At 41.5% G+C, this 10,984-nt stretch overlaps 1 protein-coding gene across 4 annotated transcripts in view; it reads left to right on the forward strand.

Moving 5' to 3' along the window:
- Positions 1 to 10,984, forward strand: part of arhgef10la (Rho guanine nucleotide exchange factor (GEF) 10-like a) — a 190,549-nt gene that overhangs the window by 79,931 nt on the left and 99,634 nt on the right. For all 4 annotated transcript variants that reach the window (XM_032513643.1, XM_032513642.1, XM_032513644.1 and 1 more), the window contains 3 exons: positions 1,027 to 1,206; positions 2,259 to 2,375; positions 9,579 to 9,671. In XM_032513643.1, the coding sequence (XP_032369534.1) occupies positions 1,027 to 1,206; positions 2,259 to 2,375; positions 9,579 to 9,671 (390 nt within the window). The remainder of the gene's footprint in view (positions 1 to 1,026; positions 1,207 to 2,258; positions 2,376 to 9,578; positions 9,672 to 10,984) is intronic.

A 10,984-nucleotide genomic window follows, 5' to 3' on the forward strand; every position in this document is an offset into this window, starting at 1 on the left:
CTCTCCTTTTTAGTCTCTCTTTTAAGCGGGGAAAATGAGACTTGTTATCTCCTCATCACAGAAAAATAAGCGGAGCCTACTGACATGGAATCAGCCGCCATCAATGGCTTCCCCGCACCCTGCAAAATCTTCCACTGTCAAGATGCAACGTGCTACCTTTGTTGTTGAGTGACATGATTGCGTGCGATACCTGGGGAGGTTTAGCTCTTTTGAAATCTCTCTTGTTATTCAGAGAGTCCAGCCAAGTGCTAAACGCACTCTCTCCAAACAGATAACGTAAGAAAGATGAAAGGCCACAGCACAATTAGACATCGAGGCTTGTAACTTTCATTATTTCTGTAAAACCGATTGCACAGTTGTCCCCGTATTACTTCCTGTCCATGTTCGTTGTGCAGATGATTTATTGGCTGTGGTGTATTTGCGTAGATAAGACTCGCAAAGCATCGACAAACAATCGACCGCTTTTCATCTATCGCGTTTGTCTTGGACACAATATCTATATTTCACCATGTTCAGATTCAAAGCAGTATTATGTACTGACTTCCGTGAAGAATATGGTCCACAGAGAGCCTGTCAACTCATTTCTGTAGGCTATGCTAATATTCCCACGCGTGCTGACTGAAGAATCAATCAATGCCTCTTTCACCATGTTGCTTTTGCATCTGTAGCTCTGCTGGGAGCTTTCTTTTTTTTTGCCATTTAATATTCTGGCTTTTATAATAACAAGTCACCTTGAGTACTGAACATGTTTGCTAGTGGCAAATGCTGTTTTGTGGGTGAATCCTTTGGATTGATGTAGTCACGGTGCCTGTAAGCACATTTCCTCACTCACTTCAATTCACGTCTCCTCCCCTTCGGTTGTCTGCTTATGCTGCTGAAAAGAAGAATTGCCTAAGGAAGGTGGACTGCGGAGTCATCCTAAACACCCCCCCCTTCCTCACATCTCAAACCCCCCCCCACCCACACACACACACACACACACACAATCAACATTTAAAACCCAATTTTCTCTCCCAATCTCACCAGGAATACCAGAGGCCATTGATGGAAGCTGAGCCACGCATCTTGAGTCCGAGAAAGATCCGGCCCATATTTTTCCGAATGAGGGAGATCACACAGTGCCACTCCATGTTTCAGATTGCACTGGCGTCACGTGTGGCCGAGTGGGACAGCAGTGAGAAAATCGGAGACTTATTTGTCGCCTCGGTAAGCGTGCGTTTTTGGTGTGGATCTTCATATTTGTGAAAAACAAACGCAAACTGGAGGGTTATTTGCTGACTCAGGTGTGTGTGTGTGTGTGTGCGCGTGTGCGCATTCTTGGTTTGTTGCTGTCCAACCTGCAATCAAAGACTCGCCTTCTGAGTAAAGGAACTCATATTTTTCTTGGCATTTCTGTCTAACTGTATAACACAATCTCTGCTACCAGAGTTATAATGAGCTACAGGCTTTAGGTTGAGCAAACAGGGATAGTTTACACCAAACATGGAATCAATTACAGTGGTGATGAATATCTCTACTGCATCCACTGCTCTCTGGGATACTTGTTTACACATTTTGGCACTAGAATAATAGTGTTCAGTGTGCCTTTTCTGTTGTGAGTCTCTGCAGTGTGCTCATCCATAAGGTCCACTCATTATTTGTCTATTAGGGGGGCTGATTCAACCCGCTCCTCCACTGCTGGCCCTTATAGGGCTGGCCCATTGCTACCCCAATACCTATCATCAAATGAGACAACACTGGAAAAGGACAGTGCTGGGATTGTGTCCTCATGATTAAGCTGTCCCTTTTTTTCATGTGGCGCTGTTTCAGTACCTGCGGGTCTTGTAGTAATATCCAAGAAGCAGGATCCTGAGGTGGATGTGAGCAAAGAGGGTTAATTCCTTCGTGCGATTTTCTTATTCCCCTCTACTCCGCAAACTGCCACTATCAGCGGCCTGGTGTGGGTTTAATTGAGGAGAGAGAATTAATGTCTACTGCAGAACAGGCACACCCCCTCACTCACTCTCACACACACACACACACACACACACACACGGCTCATGAAGGGGTTTGTGGTTTTTAAAGACTATACTTAATGGCCATTTTCTCGCCTCTCTTTACGTTGAAATTACCTTTGGGTCAGCCTGCAAACAGAATGCTTAGCCAAACATTCAAGATGTATGAATGTGTTTGTGGATGCTGTTGGAAAGACAAAATAATGAATCGTGGTGTTGTAGCGCTGTTGCAAATTCACATGGATATGCTTCTGTTTTCCACAGTTTTCCAAGTCCATGGTGCTGGATGTATACAGCGATTACGTGAACAACTTCACCAATGCCATGGCTCTCATTAAAAAGGCGTGCATGTCCAAACCAGCCTTTCTGGAGTTCTTAAAGGTGAGCTTTGGCCTGTGAGCAGCACCATATAGTTCTTCTTCTTTTTTTTCACATTTGAGTTTTAGCTCCTCTCTTTGTTTTCCTTTGAGGTTCATCAGCAGATGCTGAATCTAGCGAAGCTCCATATCTAAAGGCTTCAATAATACATACTTCTCAGGTTTCCAAGGAGACAGACAAATAATTCCATCTGGAAAAAGGTGGTTATTTACACAAATTGCGAAGTTGTTGTTGACAGTGGGTTCATGTACGATACTGGAGCGTGTCTATCTTTTAGTATTCATTCATGGCAGAAATTAGATTGAAGCACTGTGTAAGCCACTGGGCTAGTTCCATATTGTCCAGGTAATGTCCTTTATTCATGTTATAATCACATGATTGTTCTCAAGAGTATGACATAACTGGTACGTATTTGCAGGCTGTTCTATGCACTTCAGTTTTTTGAATCTATCTCGAAAAGCTCCCGTGAGTGCCTAAAGGATATTTGCACCAAGATTTGCAAAAAAACGGCTAGGATCCCAGGCTCCGAGAGGCTCAGGAGGAGCTTCTACCATCAGGCCACTACAAATCCTAAATGAGGACACCCCACACCCCACGTCCTGCTTCATGATGAATCATCATGCATGTTGATGGGATTACATTTCACTGGAATTTCACCTCATACAATTTCATTTGACAAATAACAATGAATTGATTGATTGATTGATTGAAGTTTCTAATAATATACAGGGATATCTGCAAAGGAATGAATGCCATATGGGCTGATTCACACCCAAACAAATCTTTCCTGACAACTTTCCACAACCAGACAGTCAAGATCTGTTGAACGGTTTACTTCATGTTTCAGATATTAATTAGGGATCATGAACAAGGGAAATAGTGCCAGGGTGCATGCAGTGCCAAGGAATTATTTAAATGTTCTAAGTTTAACAATTCCTTGCGCGCGCAGCATTCATGCATGAGGATGACCTGGATCATTGAGCTGTACGGCTGATTTACACAACCAGATCACACCGCTGACAGCCCCGCATGTTACTCCAGATAACATGTGTCCCGTCCTTTCTGTTTAAAGGTTCCTCTGTCTCTCCCGCTGCCTGTTGCAGCTCTCACTGGCAACGGGAAGACAAACCAAATAACCCATTGGCTAGACACAGACTGGGAAAAAACACTGAATCAATGGCATACTTCATTATGTTGCTTCTAAAATATTGTGGACGCACTGACTGAATGCATATGACCCTAAGCATGCAGGGCAGATTTACAGTACAGGGATAGGGACCATTCAAGTCCTGTTTGAATAATTGTTTTTTTTTTATACACTACAATGTAATTTGTAAGCTGCATTTGCAGAGAAGCATCCAGTTTAGTTCACTGTAAATGAGTTGTTTTTGATAGGAAGAAGAACTTAACAAATTGCATAACTGTTTATTAATGTCCACGCATAATTAGTTTTTTTAGTAGACATAAAAAGAATATGGAAACAGCCAAGTCAGAAAGTCTCAGAATCCTGTTTCGGCTATTATTATTAATGAGATCAATAGTCATTGTTAAAGTTGTGTAGAAACATACAGTATAGAATAGCATTTTCGTCTTTTTTCAAAGATGATTTTTTGGGCTTTTTAGGCCTTTATTTATTGGCTGAAGACATGAAAGGGGGGAGAGAGGGGGAATGACATGCAGCAAAGGGCCGCTGCGTCCATGGGCTCGCGCTCTACCAGGTGAGCTACCCACGCGAGCTACCCAGGCGCCCAGTGTAGGGTGGCCTTATCCAGTTCAGGGATTAGACCTTTGGGTAAACAACTGGCTCTTGGTTTGAATTGGGGAGTAATGTAAAAACGGCAATGTTTTTTTTTTCTTTTCTCTGTGACTATGTTTGTTTTTAAGGCTTTAAATGATCTGGCCCCGGAGTATTTGTCTGAAATTTGTGCGGGAGAACAACCGGTCATTGCGGTCTTCAAGTTTAAGAGGTCCCAAGGTCCAGGTTTAAACAGTGGGGGGGGGGTCAGGCTTTTGTGGTTGCTGTCCAGAGACCCTGGAACAAGTTACCCCCCCCCCAAATTTCATTCTTCTGTTTCTTTGTAACCTCTTCTGATTTTATTGTTTTCTTTGTTAACTCTTTCCATTGTATGATGAGTTTTTGCTCTTGGTTTGTGATGTTCAGCGCTTTGCATACCTGCTGGTTGCTGTAAAGTGCTATAGAAATACATTTTGATGGATTGATTGACTTTCGGCCGTAACTAACGGTTAAGATATATAGTTAAACACTCGTGGTCTGGCGTTTCTGCTGTGCTTAGTCTCTGTACTGCATTGCTTTACTCGCGTCGGTGATAAACCAAATCTACCAAAAACTAGCAGTCCAACCGGTGGTGAGATGTCACTGTTGGGTAAAGTCTAGCAATCATTTTTTGTAGTCTGTAGTCAAACAGCTAAATTAGGTCTCCAACCTAATGTTAATGACAGTATTGTTTTCATCGAGATATGAATAATCAATCATGCTGAATGTACTGTATAAAGCCCCTCTTTTCACAGCAGTGCTACATTGTATGTACAATTAGGTTTTCTACCCATAGGTTATCCTGAACAGACATCATGATTAGTTTGATCATTGAACCTGCTGGAGGTGTCATGGGCCTAATCTAGTTCACATCATCTTTTGGAGGAAAGTGTCCCCTTGAAATCTCCAGTGACATATGCAGTCTTGTCCATTTCCTCTTTTTCTTGAAATCAAACGTCAAGTGCTTTAACCCAAAATAAGCAGAAGGCTTAAGACAGCTCCATCAGTTTCAGCATACCGGTAAATGCTATGCTGATAAAGTTGCTTGGCAACAAATGCAATTCTAGGAAGGTGACATTGCCAGAAATATATCTTAGATGTAAGTCTATTCATTGCATTGGATTTTGAGGTGGTTACAAACATCTGGGAATGGAGTATGAATAAAAACCAAAAAATCTATTCCGTTTTCTGAATTGAGAACAAAAATTGCAGCCGGCTCTGTTTCACACGGGTTTCGCTCACTAATGAGGACTTAAAGCTTGACCACTCTACTCTGCCGAGCAGCACACTGACATTTGCAGCTACTTGCTCAGCCAGTCAGCTCTAATCTTTTCCAATGGTACTAGAATCAACCTCCATTCAGAAACGGAAAGAAAAGCTTACTAAGGAAAGCCACCTCCACTTCCTCATGCTTTTTTGAACCCGTCTTCCCCTGCGATGATTATACCGAATCACGTGATCAGAGCTGGTAGCTAGTCTGCTCGGATCCATTTGGGTATCAGACATATAGACTCACAGATCAAAGACAATACAACAAGACCCTTCCTGTCCCAATAAGGCTGAATATAATTTGGATCTGACCTGACTTGGCTTTTGATTACTGGCAATAGAGTAAATCTCTAAAGACCTCCTCATTTAAACGTCTTCAGAGTTTCCCCAGCTCACCTTTCTGGTGGTTGCCGCCTTTGCTCGTTCCATGTCCCCAACTAACCCCAACCCTGTTTGGTGGATTCCAGCTGGTTACATCAAATTATCCACAGTTCCTTGCTTTTTTCATGGAGATCTATTGACAGCTTGTAGTTAAAGCCTCATGACTGCACTCCATTATTCTGCTGGCAACTTCTTCTACTTGTTGAGCAAGTAGAAGTCCTACACCGCCATCTCAAAAAGACAGGGAGTTTTTGAGTTTACTGGGAAGACCTCTCTATCACCTGAAGACATTCAGGTCATGAGAGATCAGTCAGCTGAACTACTACTGCATTGACATGATCTCAGGTCTGTGTTAGACAAGTTTAACTGAACATGACAGAGCGAGGTACTCCTGACTTAATGACCCCACTCAACCAAGTGCATAAGTATAAGTGCATAGAGCAGAAGAGAGCCCATCTCCATTAAGATCACAGCCTTCCTACTCTAGGTTCCTATTTGAAAGTTGGGTAGCTGTTGACCACTGACCACTGGTGTTTCCTTCTGGTGATTGTGTATGAGATGCCTTGGCAGGGTTGTACTGTAGTTATCAAAAGGCTTCCTTTTAAGGCCCATTCACACTGTGCGATCTTAGGTTGCCCCAAACAAAAAGTGAAATGGGTTAAAATCTGTGTTTTTCCATCAGTAACAGTGATCTTGGTTAACACTGTGGCAAATCCCTCAATAGCTGACATAGAGCTTTGGCAATCAAAGACTGGCTGACCAAAATCACACACTGTGGCCGCTGCTGTGACCCATGTTTGACTATCTAACCAACTGGAATACAACATGAATTGATGCAGACTACACTGGCAAGCTGCCTTTTTACCCATCTCTCTCTGAGTGACATGCAAAGACCTTGCAACTGATTTCATTGCACGGTGTGTCGGCACTCAAATGTTTACTCAGATGTTTGAACTTTATAGACTGTAACACAAATTCAGGCTGGATCAAGATATTTCCATTTAAAAAAAAAATCGAAGGCAGTATCTAGTCTCATCCGAGTACCATAGGGCTGGAGAATATGGCCTGTAATAGATATTGCGATATGTTTGGGCTCCTCTAAAGAACTTCATAAATGCTCTATTTAACCCTTTGATGCATCACACCAGTATGAGGATTCTAGTAGTCCCTGTAACACATGTCTGCGTTAAAACGTTCTTGTTTATTTTCATTAGTGGTTTCTATTGGAACAATTTTTGACTTGCATGCAAAAATGTATTCAGTATTTATTCCAACCAGGCAACTGCACACACAGGCTTTTCACAGCAGTTAAATGAAAATAAATAATAGCACGCTGTAGGCCTACACTGTAGCCGTGTTCTATGGAGCTCAAGACCCTGAATGAGTTCAAAGCAAGAAAAAAAAGGGCATTCAACAAGAAACCCCAACAAAGACATGTCAAGAACATGAAGGAAAGTGCACTGTTTGTCTGTTTGTGACAACTGGTGATTTAAAAAATGTTCAAATGAATATAGCAGAAGAGAGGCTGAGGTCCAGGCTGTCGCTGTGGCAACCCCCTCCCCCCCCCCCCCCCCCCCCCCCCCCATCCCCATCAAAAGGTTGCATCAAAGGAGTAGGAGTGTGGGTTTTGCAGTAGATTGCAGTTCAGTTGGTAAAACAAATGTATGGTACTGCTACTGTACCTTTTGTGGAAATAGTTTTGCTGCACATATAGCAGATATAGTAGATTTGCAGTTTGTTCATCATCGGCCTTGCGGTACCTAAACCATTGCCAGACAATGGAGCCAGTGCTGTTTCTTGTCTGAACCAATTTGTCCTCCTCCATCTTTCATTTCCAAACTCAACACATATAAACTGGCTTCGGCGCTTTAGTTCTGTCGCTTTCCCCGGGCTCTTTCCTAGTGCCCTGGTTCCTTACAGTAACAAAAACACATGCCACATACTGTATGTCCCACAGAGTGGTTGACATGGGCCAGGGAGTGTCTGACGCATGTTTTTTTTTTTCTTTCCTTTTTGTGTCTGTGAGAACGAGAGAGCGAGAGAAGCAAGAATTACACAACAATTTGTACTCAATGTTTGCGATATAGTCATTTACTGAATCACATGTAGAACAAGCCGCACAACATTGAGAATATGCAACATGTCGCCCACCCCTAGAGTATTCATATCAATCCAATTTACTTTGTAATTTGAAGAATAGATTAAACCGATATGCAGTTCTAATCTACATCCTCAAAGTGACATAGATTTCCTACTCTAAGGAACAATGAGCATACCCTCAGGAACCAAGAGAATCCTAACACGGCACCTCTGATTCATAATTCAATCATTTAACAACCATAAAACACAGAAAATTACAGATTTTTGCAGCAAAAAGCTAACTAGCTAGCGAACACAGAGGTCTCTTCAGGGTCTTTCTAGCCTCTACAGGTGATTTTCTATCCAGCCTGGAACTTGTGCCTTTTTCAGGGTCGTTGAGCATTAAATCAAAAAGTGTTACATCCAAGATTTATCCACTTGATGTCCATAATTCATCGCGTTTTCGCTCATTTCTGTTTCTGTTTGTTTACGGAAGTGAAGCAACACTATATGCCTTATATGGGCGAGAGCTAGAGCAAGAGTATAGAGCTGGAAAAGATAGCAATCCGCCAAGTCAGACTAGTCTAATGTGATCAGAGATAGCATATAGTGGACAAGAGAGATAACTACCGTTTTACAGAGGAGAATGGCGTCATTGTTTTGAGATTTGGCATATGTTTGGGCCTTTTTTGAAGAAATGTAAATAGTTTGTGCTTTATATGAGTTATGTTTATTTTTGCAAATAGGAGAACTGTTTTAGACAAAACAAATGCTTGTGTAGCATTGCTGTGGGTGGAATATCAATAAATATGACATTGTCATGTTGATTATTGGCATAAGTAATTGTCATGAGGGCAAAAGCATCTGGACTCTTTTTGAGTATTGTTGAGTAAATGTATTTTGTTAACTGTATAAGTTATAATGATTAATTCTTCACAGTGTGACTCCCAAGACATATGAGAGTTGTTTTAGAGAGGTTGGCTGAGCTTATACTGTGATATCAATACACATCTAAGATTCATGTTCTGTTTTATTTATTTGTCTTGAAGGTCCTACAACCATTTTTAACATTCAAGTGACCTCACTGCAGCACAAATATTCTCAGTTTGTCCTAAAAAAATGATGTTCATATCTTGACTGTAGCCAACAGGGTTGATGTCTTACAAGCTTTTTTTTTAGAAAATAAAACCAGACAGACACTGAACTGTAAAAATGACCTGAGGTCTCTGAGGGTTAAAAGAAAAAGAAAACCGATATGTTGGCTGCTGCACTGTATACGTTACCAGATGAAATCCGATCTCTAAAGTTTCTGCAACGTTTTATCTTACCTCCATTTTTATTTCCGTCTCCGAGTTGATCTTATCCAACCCTAAGTACCATAGCATCTATTAAATGTGCCCAGTGATTCGCCTTTCTACACTGACGGAGTCATCATGGCGCAGACTTAACACTGGGCCGAAACCGTCTTCTACTGACCTACGCCCACAGTAATACATTAGACGTAACACACACTAATCTGCGCTTTCATACTCCTATGACTACCCGAGCCTGATTTTCCTTATTCTCCCACTCACACGCCTTCACGAGGTCTACAGAGGAGTCTGACGAACTCCCCTTGAAGAAGGAAAACAGATTTACTCATTCTGTGCAAGAATATGTTCTGTTTCCATCTTTTTTTTTTTTTTTCTCTTTTTGTTTTCCAGAAGAAGCAGTCATCGAGTGTTGACCGGATCACCCTGTACGGCCTGATGGTTAAGCCCATTCAACGATTCCCCCAGTTCATATTGCTCCTGCAGGTATAACATGTTGTTTGTAAATGTCTATTTCATTTGTTTTAATTAGGTGCATCCCTTGAGTGTCACCAGCTAAAGACCTCCAACATGAGGAACGAGTCAAATTAAAGATTCAGCTGCACATACACTAATAAAGGTGCCGAGCTGCAAGGTCACAGAATGGATTATGGATTTTAACTTATCCAAAGCACAAGAAGTTGTACCTCACGTACTTTTACACCGGGGTTAGCTAGATCTGCAAACAACAAAGTAGCTAGCCACATCAGTTTTTGACATTGCTGGCGCTACGTCCCGACTCTTTCACTTTCCATTCTGAGCAAAGATTTGGATTTAAGCTTGACTCGCTGGATCTGCAGAAGCTCATTTCATCCCTCAGTAGGCATCGACTATCCGTGCATTCCAAAGATAAGTTATGAATGTGAATCAGGCATTTTCGTCTAGCCTTGTACTCCAAGTAGGAATTGCATGCATTAAATCATACATTACAGGGAACAAGATAACATCAAGATAACACTAAGCATTCTCTTGGTTAATAGTTGCATCACAAATATAGACATACAAGCCACAAAAGTCTACTGTAAGCTTAGACTTGTTTGTTTTTAGTGAACACTGCTGACAAAAGGGTAACCAACGGGAATACAATGAGCTTTACAAAGTTTACATAACCACAGTGTGGTATACACAGTGAATTCCTCTAGAATCTGTCCCAGTCACACGCCTAAACTCAAAGTATTTGACCCACAGTTAAATGTTGTAATGTAAAGGTAAAGACAACACTCACAACCGGAACACATTCTCTTGTTACGATTTATTGCAGGATACAGAGAAAAGTTATAAATCAGAGATCTTCAACAGGGGGTCCGGGACCCCTAGGGGGTTCCTCAGAGTCCCTGCAGGGGGGCCTCCAAATTATTGTACATTTTGGAAAAGGTTTTTTAATAAATGAAAGTGTCTTAACATGAGTCCAACATATTATTAGCACATATACTGTAAATCCTCACTTATGATAGGCTTACTGGCCTATAGGGGAAGTAGTCACTAAGGTAACCATCCACAGATCCAGTTCAATCTAACGATTCCCTGTGCCCTATTACCACTGTGTAACATTAAAACATGATTCATAAAGTCATGCCAACAATTATTATTTAAATAGCTTATGCAAAAAAAAAAGTTAAATGTATAAAGGCTTTAGGCTTCCCTACACGTTATTGCAGGTCCAATTTAATATGCAACTTAATTTTATACAATATATGTAGTAGGGGTGTGTGTGGGGGGGAATTGATAGAGCATAGTATTGCGATATTTTCAGTGGCAAT

The sequence above is a fragment of the Etheostoma spectabile genome, chromosome 4, assembly GCF_008692095.1.
Source record: "Etheostoma spectabile isolate EspeVRDwgs_2016 chromosome 4, UIUC_Espe_1.0, whole genome shotgun sequence".
NCBI lineage: Eukaryota > Metazoa > Chordata > Actinopteri > Perciformes > Percidae > Etheostoma > Etheostoma spectabile.